Source organism: Culex quinquefasciatus, chromosome 2 (assembly GCF_015732765.1).
Source record: "Culex quinquefasciatus strain JHB chromosome 2, VPISU_Cqui_1.0_pri_paternal, whole genome shotgun sequence".
Classification (NCBI taxonomy): Eukaryota; Metazoa; Arthropoda; class Insecta; order Diptera; family Culicidae; genus Culex; species Culex quinquefasciatus.
The window spans coordinates 100,078,267-100,092,330 of NC_051862.1; the positions used below are offsets into that span (position 1 = coordinate 100,078,267).

The 14,064-nt window shown below is 43.1% G+C and overlaps 2 protein-coding genes across 2 annotated transcripts; one reads left to right on the forward strand and one right to left on the reverse strand.

Moving 5' to 3' along the window:
* Positions 1-723: 723 nt before the first annotated feature.
* LOC6039960 (transketolase-like protein 2) lies at positions 724-6,091 on the reverse strand. Its single transcript, XM_001849401.2, has 4 exons — positions 5,834-6,091; positions 1,551-2,922; positions 1,267-1,493; positions 724-1,192 (listed from the first exon to the last, which is right to left on the reverse strand). Exons 1-4 carry the CDS (start codon positions 5,938-5,940, stop codon positions 1,015-1,017), a joined length of 1,884 nt encoding a protein of 627 aa, XP_001849453.1. The 5' UTR covers positions 5,941-6,091; the 3' UTR covers positions 724-1,014.
* A 6,274-nt stretch (positions 6,092-12,365) lies between these two features.
* On the forward strand, positions 12,366-13,682 carry LOC6039959 (syntaxin-18). Its single transcript, XM_001849400.2, has 3 exons — positions 12,366-13,187; positions 13,245-13,364; positions 13,424-13,682. The coding sequence occupies exons 1-3, from the start codon at positions 12,459-12,461 to the stop codon at positions 13,610-13,612; spliced, it is 1,038 nt and encodes a 345-aa protein (XP_001849452.2). The 5' UTR covers positions 12,366-12,458; the 3' UTR covers positions 13,613-13,682.
* The last annotated feature ends 382 nt before the right edge of the window (positions 13,683-14,064 follow it).

The following is a 14,064-nucleotide window of genomic DNA, read 5'->3' on the forward strand; positions in this document are numbered from 1 at the left end:
TTGTTCGTGTTTGAAGTTTCGGGCCGAGACTTTGCTTTCTAGTCAAAAATTACTAGCACATTCACACCTCTGAGCGCCACAGAAGTTGGATTGTTTGCATCAGAATCTGCTTTCTCTTTCTCGCAAAAGTTGTTCGTCATTCGACATTTTGAATTTTCAAAAATATTTAGACAGGGCCGAATGGTTTTTTTTTTTCAACGTTTGTATGGAGAATTAGTGCTGTTCGCTTCTCCCACATATTGCATGCAACAACGACGAACCGCCCTAATTCTCTATACAAACTTTGGAGTAAACCCTTTCGGCCCTGTCTAAACATTTTTGAAAAATTCAAAGCGCACGTGATTCTGGGGACCCAAACTTTATACTTCCCCTCGAGTTGAGCCTGCGTAGTCATTTTTGTCAATTTTTGTAGGTCAGTGTAATCATTCAAAATCATACAGATTTCGTCAAACCGTCAAAACTAAACCTTTTCAGGAATTACTGTAAGTGGGTAATTGGGTCATTTGACAAAGGTCAGATTTGGGTTAATTTTGGGGGCCGAATTCAACGAAAATTTAGTAAAATTCAACCAGATCTGCATTTGGCTCTGTGGATCAATCGGACCGCGCGCTGAACTGACAAATTTTTGTCGGTGTTCAGTTAACTCCTTCCCGCCATCTACCATCCACCTTCCTAGAAGAATTCAGGACTGTCATCTTGTAATAAACCAGGTTATGCTTTCAATTATTTTTGTTACAAAATTTATTAAATGCTTCGCGGAACAATGTATAATAAGTAAACGTACCAATGATCCAAACAACAGGAAAGGAAAAACTTTTTCTCAATTCATCTTAACAGCTAAGGAACGTATTTCAACGCAGGGAATTGCAATCAATTTCATTGGGGAATGTATACGATAAGTCCAATTTTACGGAGCGGGGTGAATCAATGTAAGCTTTAAGCTTGGGGGACCCAGGGAAGTGAATAACCATTACATACTTGTTGTCGCCACAGCTACATGGGCAAGAGTTGCGTTTACAGCTTCAAAATATCGTTAACCGCGGCCACGATGCAGCGAGCGGAGATTCCAAACATGTCGATCAGCACCGTCGGTGGGCCCGAGCGGGGGATTTCCTCCACGCCCAGGTGCTTCACGACCACGTTGCGCTGGCCGGCCACGGTCGACAGGACCGCTTCGCCCAGACCGCCTTGCCTGGAAAGAGAAAAGGAAATGCGCGATTAGTACAGAGAGAGAGAGAGTATGATTGAGAGTTGGTGGGCACTTACTTGTAGTGATCCTCAACGACGACGATACGGCCTCCGCACGCGGCTGCATGCTGGACGATGGCCTCGCCGTCGATCGGCTTGACCGTGAAGGGATCCATCACGCGGCAGTGGACGCCCGACTTTTCCAGCTCTGTGGCCGCGTTCAGTGCCTCGTACAGCGTGATGCCGGCGCCAATCAGCAGGACCGTGTCGTTGGCCGACTGCTTCACGATCTTGGCCTTGCCAATCTGTGGGACGGAAAATGATTAGTATAGGGAATGGATGACGTTGATGTCGGATCTTACGTGGAACGGCTCGTTGTTGTCGTAGATGACGGCCGTGTTCGGGCGGGACGTACGGATGAAGCAGACGCCCTTGGTGTTGGCCGCGAGTTCAACGGCACGCTCGGTAGAAACGGCATCCGACGGGTAGAACACGGTGCTTCCCGGGATCGTACGGAACATGGCAATGTCCTCCAGACCCATCTGGCTGGGTCCGTCCTCGCCGATGCTCACACCGCAGTGAGATCCGACAAAGTTGACGTTCGTCTGGGAGATGGCACCCATACGGATCTGATCGAAGGCACGCGTGAAGAACGTGGCGAAGGTGGACACGAAAGCGATCGTACGATCACGGCAGGCCGCTCCTATGGCAACTCCGCACAGATTCTGCTCGGCAATGAAGCATTCGATAAACCGGTCTGGGAAGGCCTTACGCAGCTTATCGGAATAGGTCGAGTTCTTGGTGTCTCCGTCCAGAGCGATGACGCGATCGTTGTTCATGGCGATCTTGGCCAGGGCCGTTCCGTAAGCCAGACGAGTGGCAACGGACTCTCCCAGCTGGTACGCGGGAGGAGTGGCAAGTTGTACGTTGCTAATGCTCACCTTCTTGGCGCTGTCCTTTTGCGGCGACGGAGGCGTAATCTGAATCGGTCCTGCGTTACGGATCAAACCCTGCAGATGCTCGATCACGGTGTTGGCACTGTCCCCAAGCGGCTTTCCGTGCCAGTTCTCCAGATCCTCAATCTTGGGGAAATGCTTTCCCTTGTACGTTTTGGCAATGATGGCCGTCGGACGATCCTTGGTCGAAGAAGCCTCGAAGAACGCCTTGCACAGCTCCTCCACATCGTGACCATCGACGACGATCGCGTTGAATCCAAACGCGTCCAACCGTTTCCGGTAAACTTCCATCTGGTGCTGCAGCGAAGTCGGCTCAGACTGTCCCAAACGGTTCACATCGAAAATGACGCACAGATTGTCCAGCTTGTAGTGGCCGGCAAAGTGCAGCGACTCCCACACCGATCCCTCAGCGGACTCACCATCTCCCACCAACACATAGGTCCGGTAGTCGGCCTTGTCAATGTTTTTGCCCACGTAGGCCATTCCACAGGCCACGGCCACACCCTGGCCCAGCGAACCTGTTCCGACGTCGATAAAGTTCAACCTCGGCGTCGGATGACCCTCCAGGTCGGAGTCGATCTTGCGCAGGTTGTTCAGATCGCTCACCGGAAACAGACCGGCTTCGGCCCAGGCCGCGTACAGAATCGGCGCCGCGTGGCCCTTGGACAGGATGAACCGATCCGAGGACGCGTCACGGGGCGCGGAAATCTTGTACCGCATCGTGTTGAAAAACAACACGGACATGACTTCGGCAATCGACGCGCATGATGTCGGATGGCTGCAAGAAGAAATAAAAACGAAACGATTTTTTTTATCAACAATGTTCAAAACGGACTACGTGACACCAAAAAGAGAGAGACGACCAAGGGGCAATAGATCTGATAGTGATTTAATTAATCGCCCTCAAAAATTTTGTCTGGTTTCGATTACGGCAATAACTGTTGAACGTTGAAGCTAGTAGGTAGGTATGTAACAAAAAATCAGTGAAGCTGAAATAAATGTGTAACGTAACGTCCGACGATGAGGTCGGGTTGTGTTATCAACCGCCGCAAACATCGCGATAGTTGTGTAAAATATTAACATTTTGTAGCTTTGCAAAAGTCACTGCACAAGGACAGAGAAGAGATAGCTTAAGTTTACTTTACAGCTATTGTGTTTAGTAAGGTTTGCGAAGAGTTCAAGAGTTTTGGCAAACATGGAATAGAGTACCTAACCTGTACTGCCTGCTGCACTTGTGGAATTTCAAATGCTTAAAAAACTAACTGTTTTGCTTTTTTTTTATAGACATCAAGTTATCGTTTGGTAATAAAGTTGTTTTTTTTGTTTCCGGATTAAAATAGTTTCAGTTTCCGCAGTTTTTCATGGATGTTCCCATAATCATCTACGTGCGCATGTATTGCGTGTACGTACACGAAAAAGATTGAGGTTAAATTTTGTACCGGCCAGCAAAACAAATGGGGTGCTAGTGTTCGTGAGATCGGGCTTAGATAACTCTATAGAGCTATCTAAGGCCGATCTCACGCACACTAGCTTACCATTTGTTTTTGCTGGCGGGTACAAATTTTAACCTAAAAACCCTTCGTGTACAAACACGCAATACATGCGCACGTAGATAACTCTATAGCCTGTTCACCCACGTGCATAAGTTTTTTGCACTAATTTTAGTGCTACAAATACCAGCGCATATAATAAAATTGTTACCCTCCCCCACAGCACCGGAAATTTGTAGCGGGTGAAGGGACACTTCGCATAGACGCCATTGCTTCCATCACGTCACTTAAGGTGTGAAGGGCAATTTTTTATTTTGCCTCGAAAAACTACTTTAAAGCTTTATCTTTAAAGCAAACTATGCAGATCGGAAGGAACGCGGTTAAGAAATTGATGCCTTTTGTACTAAGCTTCCTGGTTTTCCTATCTAAATTAGCATAAGAGAGCACAGAGGCATCGAAATGTTGCGCATTCTTTGCGTGACCCCAGCTGGATGTAGAAATAGGATAGAGAAATTTCGTATGTTTTAAATTTATTATTTTTTTTAAATTCTTAATGTTTTTAAATTTGTAAGTTTTTTTATTTTTTTTTTTCAATTCTTAATTTTTTTAATTCCTTATTTTTCATTCCAGACCTTTGTTATTATTTATTTTTTTGAAAAAAAAATAGCTTTAAGGTGAAGCCGTTGATCATTTTCGAAGAAATTTGATCATCACTTTAAAATATTGTGTATTAAATTCAATTTAACGAATTTCAGCACCAAAAGGAATCAGCATGTGCCGGTTGTTGCCATCTTGAAGCCACTGAAGGAATTTTTGATCTAAATCAATTGTGCTTCAAAATTTATATAATTTTGTGGCACAGTCATTGATGTCCTAGTTGGCAAACATTGATTAATGACGATTTCCATAACTTTACAAGGAATGGGATAATCGTTACCAAAAGGTATCAGCATGTGTAGGGCACTATTCTAAACAACTTGTTGAAGGAATTTTGTCAAAATATTGAAAGCGACGCAAAATTTATATCTTTGAACGAAAAATCATGACAATGATGGAAGTCTTCACGTTAAAGATGATGAGATGATAGAATTTTGAGTTTTTCGTAAATGTGTATTTCCGATTTCTTTATTTCAGATTTTAAAACTTTCGAAATTTCGACTTCTGATTTTTGAAATTTTTCTGGTTTCGAATTTTGAAATTTTTGAATGTTCTGCATATTTTTTCTTATTTTGATATTCCAAATTTCAGGTATTAAAAATTGTTGAAATTTCCTTTATTATTTTTCTACGAGGTTGAATTACGAAGTTCATTTTATGAGTGATTTTATAGCCTTTCCTCAGTTAGGTGAGGAAGGCAAAACATCCAAACTAAGCATCGGTCATTGGTATATTCTAGCAATATTGCAATCTGTAGGTCTAGCAATTTACCAAACTCAGTCCCATCACCCGCAGGCCACCCAATACTTGGCTTGATATTGATCTATTTAGGCCAACCAAAAGGTCACTTTACGCTCACGGTTGTGGGCACGGTACTGTCGTCATAATTCTACCCCACTTGGCTCCCTCTCTCTATCGGCTTAGATTTCGCATGTCAGCATGATCTATCCACATTAGAGTGTCGTCAGAGGAATAACTGCAGCTCGACATGAATCATTATCATGTGCAATAGCTTAACAGTGCTGTTATCATATTAAATATAATTAAATTGTAAGTCCCCACACAAACGCATTTGATAATGCAATACTATCTTCCCTGTTCAGTAACAGAAAAACGCAATCTGCGCGCAAAAAGTGATAGCAGAGCAAAAAACAAGACTTACGAACTTACGATTACAAAATCGCAAACGGCCACGGCCAGGTTAAGCTAAGTCAGCGCGATCGACGACCGGCTCAGCCAATAATCGTGTCGTATGTGCCCGCGTCCATTTGACCTCCCACTGACCTCTAGCCGTTTTTGTGCCGAGTGCGGTTCAAGAGGCAGCTCGGTTTTTTTTTGTCCAGCCGAAAGACTTTGAACCGGTCGGCGGAACCCTTTAAATGCCGGCGAGGCCAAAAAACGCGAAAGTGAAAGTCGAAGGAACCCCAATCTAGATTCACTGAATACGGCCCTGGCGTGCCGCCGGGTGAAAGGCGCATAATTTCCACGCGGTCACATTTTTCGCTGGAACCATGTTTCTTTTCCCAACTTCATCGGAACTTACCCGGATTTCGAGGCTTGCGTCGAGTTGATCGAGTGAATTCGCAGCTTGTGGGCCACGTCCTTCAGCTCCTGGATGGTTTTCGATTCCGGCTTGTGGTAGGTGGGCATTTTGGACAACTGTCTTCTTATCACCGGCGGAGCAAGAAAAAAAATCAACGTCTTCTTATTTTCGTATTGCCGAAACCGGGAGGAGCACCGAACAACACGCACACGTCGTTTTCGGAAAACAGTCGGGAGCAGACTGAAACGACGAGAAGAAGTGCAGCGAGCGAGTCAGTCAGCGGCAAGACTCCAGTTTCGGCCGCGTTCCAGTTCCAGCAAGAGTGTTTCACTTTCCAGCTTCTTGCACGCTTATCAAAGTTAACTCAACGAAAAAATATCAACTCCTAAAAAAAATATTGGCCAACATAAAAAAAAGTTTAACTTTTATTCCAGGGTCTATACATACAAGCCAGATGACACATGTCGCCATTTTGATTTTTTTGTGCTAAAATTTAATGCTCATTTAGTGCTATTTAGTGCCCTATACCTCACATTTGGTGCCCTTATAGTTTCCATACAAATTGCCATACAAAATTTGAAATACAAGCCAGATGACACATGTCACCACTTGGCGTGGCCCAATGCATTCGTTCGATTAGAATTCATTTTGGAAATATTTTTTTCAAATGCTTGTATTGTGGATTTAGCTGGTAGTTCGATTTTCTGGCATCTTTTCACGGTCATTGGAAACGGTCGTGGATAGACCTAGGGGTTCCCAATTGGAGTAATTGTAATTGATTGTTTATTTGTGAAAAAGTTCAATTCGCCGGTAACATTTCAAAAGGCATCATGTACATTTTGACACTTTCTGGGTTATTGCATATTCTAAAAGTACTCCTAATAAGCTACCTCGCCACCAAAAATGAGCAAAAGTTACTTCAGTAAAGTCTGTTTAATCATGATTTTAAATAAAGTAACATAAACAAAATCTCTGCCATCAGCAGTCCCTGTTTATATAGCCCTATCAACCTGTCAAACAAAAGACTACATAAACCTCGTGACGAAAAAAAAAGCATCATGAACAAACCCACATTAACTCAGTGCGGACGTTACGCATCGGCGGCCGTTACTGATCGTGTGGTCCGCCCTAGAACCGCCCTAGCGAACCGAGGGCGGGCCGCCTGGGCGGTTGAAATTTGACATTTGAAATTTTTCAATTTCGTCCGCCCTCCATCCGCCTTGGCGTGCCATGGGCGCATCGCCTGGGCGGTTCAAACTGATCGCTGAAATGTTTCAATATCGTTCGCCCATCAACCGCCGCGGCGAGCCAAAGGCTGATTGCCGTGGCGGTTTGCATCTGAAGGAATTTATTTCGAATTTGACATTTCAGTCAGTTTTCAACGAGCTTCGGTGGGTGTTGTTTTTAATCGGCGGCTGCTGATTTTCATTGTTAAATTTGTGTTGGGAGAAGTGTTGTGTTGTTTAGATTGTTTACTTATGTAAACAAACAGTTGAAAGTGCGTTTGAAATAGTGATTGAAGGTTGTTTTGCAAGAATAATCGTTATTGTTGGTGTAATTTATGTGACACCCCTTAGAAATATTGTTGGCAGATGTGCAAACATTTGGAATACTTAGAATTTGATATGTTTCATTGTTGTTATGATTTGATTTGTTCTTATTTGTATGTTTGTATGGAAATTTGGTGTACATTTTGGTAAAAAGTATATCTTTCCCAGGAAACCTCTTGAAGAGTATCGAGGTGGCATTTACAAAGCGGATTTTGTGCCAATGTTTACTCAATTAATGTTAATGTTTTTGTGTGAATGTTAACACTCCAAAGGTTGCGGGTTCAGTGCCAGCAGTGGAGGCAATTAGTGGTGCAGCAGCGATTTTTGTCTTTCTTTTGTTTGACGTTTTTTAGGTGTGCATGATGCAGGACATGGGTAGGAAGTCATTTCAATTATTTTCAATTATCAGTTCAGCGGCAACAATATCATTAAAAATTTTGTTTTATTTTTTATACAGCTTCCTGGATCATTTATAAATGAACTGCTTATATGTATTTATCTATTCTTCATTTGATTTATTTGGATGTTTATATCATTCCTATTCCTTGTCCTTTTTTCTACCATTCCTCCATACCATATATGATCAAATTTCATGGACTAACGACAGTTACTGAAATAGCAATGGAACCATCTGAAGAATTTGTCTTTAAAATATAATTATCTTTCTTCCAGCTTCCGGGAATCTTCTTCAATTTTAATGCCTACATTTATCTATTCACTAGATGATTTATTTAAATGTTTATATCCTTCCTTATCCTATTCCTTTTCTTTCAGCAATGGAACCATCTGGAGCATTTGTCTTTTTAAATAAAGTTGTTTGTTTTGCAGCTTCCCGGAATCATCTTTAAATTTACTGTATTTATCTTTTCACTGTAAGATTTATTTTTATATTCATATCTACCATTCCCCCATACAATATATGATCAAATTGAATGACAAGAAAGAACATGGGGTGTAATCTACTAGGATACTTTCTTCGGATTAGCTGCGCTTGTGTTTTATTAGATTAGAGTATGAATTGTTAACATTCAATACGTTGACTGTTTATATGTAAGTACCAATAGTACATGAACATTTTAAATAATTTAGTTTTTAAGAATTAGTTAAAGAATTATTTTTATTTGCAGGAAATGGAAAATCTTCGCAACAAGTTTGCTTATCAATATATTATTTTGTTTCTTTATTTTTTTCATCATTTCACCTCAGTGAACTAACAACGCACGTAAGATGTAGGGGAAATATACCCATTTTAATCACACTAAGCCGTTCGACCCATTCTCATCACTTTTGCCGTTTTCCGCTATTAAATCAACATTTTCAGATGTATCAACAATGGAGAGTTGCTTGCTCACTTTTATTTGAGCTATTTATTACTTCAGAATAGTCGAAAACACTTTATAAAAGCTGTAATTCATGATCAAAGTGCTGATAGGCCGATGATAGAAATAGGCTGAGAAAGGGTATAGTTCCCCTATTGAGAACAATTTTTTTTTGAAAATTATGTTTTTTTTTTCATATTTTTGTTTTATTTCTAAATTTTAGCACACAAGAATCTACAAAGATCTGCATTTCTATATAAGGCACTTTATGTTTTTTTCAGTTTTAGATGAACTTGAAAAAACACTATCAGAATCCTGAAGGAACCTGAACGGGTATTCTGCGTGGGCGGATGAAATATGTATGAAAGGCGAATCGAGGGCGGGCCAAGGCGGTTGGGGCTTTTTGGGCGGATGAACTTTATATAGGGGGCGGATCGGGGGCGACCCGCTAGCGGACCATCTTACAGGGGCGGTTGTACCGTATATGAAAGGCGCATCAAGGACGAGCCAAGGCGGTTGGGGCTTTTTGGGCGGATGAATTTTATATGGGGGGCGTATCAAGGGCGATCCGCTGGCGAACCAACCTACAGGGGCGGCTGAACCGTATATGAGAGGCGCATCAAGGGCGAGCCAAGGCGGTTGGGGCTTTTTGGGCGGATGAACTTTATATAGTGGGCGGATCGGGGGCGATCCGCTAGCGGACCATCTTACAGGGGTGGTTGTACCGTATATGAAAGGCGCATCAAGGACGAGCCAAGGCGGTTGGGGCTTTTTGGGCGGATGAATTTTATATGGGGGGCGTATCAAGGGCGATCCGCTGGCGAACCAACCTACAGGGGTGGCTGTACCGTATATGAGAGGCGCATCAAGGGCGTGCCAAGGCGGTTGGGGCTTTTTGGGCGGATGAATTTTATATGGGGGGCGTATCAAGGGTGACTCGCTGGTGAACCAACCTACAGGAGCGGCTGTATCGTATATTAAAGGCGCATCAAGGGCGAGCCAAGGCGGTTGGGGCTTTTTGGGCGGATGAATTTTATATAGGGGGCGGATCGGGGGCGACCCGCTGGCGGACCATCTTACAGGGGTGGATGAACCGTATATGAAAGGCGGGTTGAGGGCGAGCCACGGCGGTTGGGGCTTTTTAGGCGGATGAACTTTCTATGGGAGGCGTATCGAGGGCGACTCGCTGGCGGACCATCCTATAGGGGCGGCTGTACCGTATATGAAAGGCGCATCAAGGGCGAGTCAAGGCGGTGGGGCTTTTTTGCGGATGAATCTAATATGGGGGGCGTATCAAGGGCGACTCGCTGGCGAACCAACCTACAGGGGCGGCTGTACCGTATATGAATGGCGCATCAAGGGCGAGCCAAGGCGGTTGGGGCTTTTTGGGCGGATGAACTTTATATAGGGGGCGACCCGCTGGCGGACCATCTTACAGGGGCGGACGAACCGTATATGAAAGGCGGGTCGAGGGCGAGCCGCGGCGGTTGGGGCTTTTTAGGCGGATGAACTTTCTATGGGAGGCGTATCGAGGGCGACTTGCTGGCGGACCATCCTATAGGGGCGGTTGAACCATACAAAACGGCGTATGTGGGGCGGATGAACGGCGGGTGAAACATTTCAAGGCAAACCTGGGCGACCCCGGGGCGAGTCGCTGGCGGACCAACGTCACGATAAAAAAAACTGATCGTGCGCCAAATTGTTGCAAATTTTATCCACCAGCGGGTCGCCCGTGGTCCGCCAAATCAAACGCAGGCGGATCGCCAGAGCGGTTTGGCGGTCCACCAGCGAACCGCCGGCGGGCTGCCCAGTCAATGTGGGAAGCGTCCCCCTCAATGACAGCAGGGTGATATAGACGTTGGTGATTTCAAAAGAAGTTATGTTTGTTTTTCTTAAATAAAACGACGGAAATAATGTTTTATTGAATTTGGATGATCAAGTATCAATTGGGTCCTAAAATGAAGCTTAGATTGCTGATATTATTGTTTACAGCGATAAAGCTTATTTTTCTGAGTACAATGACCCTTTGTACGACCACAAAGAGTTTAAAATTGATTTTTAAATCAATTTTGAAAAATTATCCTCGTGGTCCCTCTTGACAGAAAAGCTCCTACTTGACAGCTCGTTCCAAGGGGACCATAGTTGATCCATCGAGAAAATGTTGTCCTGTAATTTTTTTTTGCAATAAAATGGAAAAAAGTGATTAAAAATGGTTTTTATCGTGTTTTTTACCGTTTTACATAAAAATTTACATAGGGCTTTAGTACCCAATTAAAGCAACGTTTTTAATCGTTTATTAGAACATCTTATTTTGCTTTTATATTAAAATGGGAATTGGGTTCTAAAATGAAGCTTAGATTGCTGATATTATTGTTTACAGCGATAAAGCTTATTTTTCTGAGTAAAATAACCAACTTTTCCCATAACCCAAAGCGACGATCTTTTGTGATTTTTTTTGCCAGGACAGTGCGATTTGCTGAATCGAACCAGGATTGTGAAAGGGTAGGTACAATTCTCCTTCCCCACGTCAAATGTGAGCAGTTGCAGATCTTTACATCTCTCTCTCTCTCTCTCTCATCTCCAATAGTCTCAAGTTCTGGTTTTTATTCAATTTTTAATTAATGAACTAGTGGTGGTAATTGCCCCCTAGTTCGTTATTACAAGGTTTTGACATTTTTATGCCCGCATCTGGTCCACCGCCTATTTCGTCGGTCGTTGAGCCGACGGTCGTTTCCAGGGCCCCGGCGATGGCCTGATATGAGCTACCGAACAACATTGGAAATATGGCGTCGTTTGTTTACAAACATGGGATTGTTTGTGGACGAATCGAAAAAATTTCTTTTTTGTGAAAAAAATCTATAACCATTGTGCAATAACATTAAGTGTTACAAAACAGACAAAATTTCGTTAAATTCTAGGCCAGAATTTGTTTTATTATTATTTTTCAATTCAACCTCTTTTATCGAGATTCTGATCAAGAATGCACATCGTACCTTTAGTGCATCTTTAATTTTCACATCTATTCGCTGTAGATTCGTGTTTAAATTTTGAAATTTAGCATAAATTAAAATAAGTTGCAAAATTCCCAACATCAGTCATGTGCAACAATTTCCGCATCACCCATGCGGGAAACCGACAATGGGGTAATTCATGCGTTCCAAACTGTCAAAATTCCAAAACGTCATTGCCAATCTTCGGTTCGCTGCTTTTGTTCGTGTTTGAAGTTTCGGGTCGAGACTCTGGTCGTTTCCGTTCGAGGTGCTGATCGTATAATAAAAGGAATAGAATAACTTTTACTAAAAGTTAAAATAACCAGAAATGTTCACAAAAAGTTGACCTACTCGTTGGTGTACTTGGTTTTAGAAAATTTCAAGGAACACTTCAGATTATCCAGCATCATTCAAACACGACCGCTTATTAGGCTTAAAATGGGTTTATTTCCCCTATGACTTTTTGAAAATAAAAACCGAGTTTTTCGACGCTCCACGCTCCACGCGCGTAAACAGACAAATGACAAAAACAAAATTACTTTCAAATTATTTTGCATTATTTTGCATTAAACTTCAAATTTGAATTATTTAGATTGAGCGTGCAAAGGAATTTATTGAAATTGAAACAAATAGAGATGGCAACGCTGACATCAATCAAACAAAACAAAAAGTTTTTGTTGCTTCTGTCACAACATTCGATGATGTGTCGTTTTCTTCAGTAAAAGTTGGAACCAGTTTTAGAATAATGCATTAAAATCGTGTTAAAATGGATATTACATCGTTATTTAAAGCGTCAGTAAAAACCGTGCGTCTAAAATCATCGGCCAATACGTTCCCAGTGTTGGAAAAGTCACGAATATTATCAAAAAAGCCAAACAATGAATTTTCGGAGAAGGCCAAGAAAATTCGCTTCCAAATTACCCAGCTTAAAAATTTGCTAGTGGAAAATCGGGCTGCCTATATGCAGTTTGCCTACCACTTGAAGAGTTCCGCCCAAATGACCGACGAGGAGCGGGACGTGATCGATCGGGAGTCGGAAAATATCATCCGGATTTGCACAAACATGTTGAACGACTTTAAGACGGAATGTCGCACGGCAAAACGCAGCAAGCAGATGACGGAATTTATGGACCTGGTCATCGATGCCCTGTCCGCGTACATGAGTGCCGTGCACCACATTGCCAACGAGCAGAAACAGTTCCGGATCCAGCGCGAGCTGGAGACTTATAAATTCCTTAAACTGGACGCCGACAACCGGTCCCGGTCGAGTGCGCTGTCCAAGTTGTCGTCCCCGCTGGACATCAGAAATGGACAAGACAAACATAGGAAAGAGAACGGTGGGAGGCGGACACCTGCGCAAACGGATGACGATACGGACGAGTTTTCCGAGTACTTGGAGGGGTCGCGAGCGAAGGTGATCTCGCAGGACGAAGAACTGGCCAACAGCAGTTCGTTCCTAGAGGACGAGGAGGAGCTTAGCCCGGAAGATATTCAGGTTCGTTGGGTATTTTGATAATTTATAGTCCAACTGGTTAATTTGCTTCCTTTACAGATATTCGAGTCGGAGAATGTCCAGCTGTACAACGAGCTAAAGGGCCTGTCGGAAGAGGTTGAGCAAATCGAGAAAAATGTGGTCGATATCGCCCATCTTCAGGAGATTTTCACCGAAAAGGTAAGCGTCACTGCAAACGTCCTTCCGGGAAGAAAGCTTTCACAGCTTAATTTTCGTAGATTTCGCTGCAAAAGACTGACATTGACCGGATCGCCAACATCGTCGTGGGGACAACCGAAAACGTCAAGGACGCAAACGAGCAAATCAAGCAGGCAATCCAACGGAATGCCGGTCTTCGGGTGTGGGTTCTGTTCTTTCTAATTGTGATGTCGCTTACGCTGTTGTTCCTGGACTGGTACAACGACTAGTGCAATGAAGTAGGGATTGTTGGACGTGTGTTTAAAAAAAAGGTATGTTTGCATAACGTTAGACATTTTGCTGGAAATCTCCGGGATCCAGCTGTTTTGGAAGCAATAGCGGCTGGAATCCGTCGATTTATCAAGTTATTTGGAAATAGACTAAAAGAATGCCATTTATTAACCGCTGACAGTAAGTTCATATCTTTGGTAAAATGCTAGAAGATAATTCTACAAATGTAGAAACTTAAAAACTGAGCAATATAAATTGAGCTGGGTCGGCGGTTGGAAGGATTTGTTCCGGAAGCAATCAGTGACAGATTCCGAGGGAATAACATGCAAACACACCATTTTGTTTATCGACTTCAAAGGCGGAAGTGTATGCTAGAACAAGGCTTTTCGGCGAAGCTTATTAGAATGATTCGTGCCACGCCCGATAGAGCCAAAGCAAGCATGCGAATAGC

Bases quoted from the DNA above. Each gene is read 5' to 3' on its own strand.
- LOC6039960 (XM_001849401.2), bottom strand. From the start codon at position 5,940: ATGCCCACCTACCACAAGCCGGAATCGAAAACCATCCAGGAGCTGAAG. The intron at 2,923-5,833 runs GTAAGTTCCGAT...TTCTTCTTGCAG, and splicing joins ACGCAAGCCTCGAAATCCGG to CCATCCGACATCATGCGCGT. The intron at 1,494-1,550 runs GTAAGATCCGAC...TCCGTCCCACAG, and splicing joins ACAACAACGAGCCGTTCCAC to ATTGGCAAGGCCAAGATCGT.
- LOC6039959 (XM_001849400.2), top strand. From the start codon at position 12,459: ATGGATATTACATCGTTATTTAAAGCGTCAGTAAAAACCGTGCGTCTA. The intron at 13,188-13,244 runs GTTCGTTGGGTA...CTTCCTTTACAG, and splicing joins TTAGCCCGGAAGATATTCAG to ATATTCGAGTCGGAGAATGT. The intron at 13,365-13,423 runs GTAAGCGTCACT...TAATTTTCGTAG, and splicing joins AGGAGATTTTCACCGAAAAG to ATTTCGCTGCAAAAGACTGA.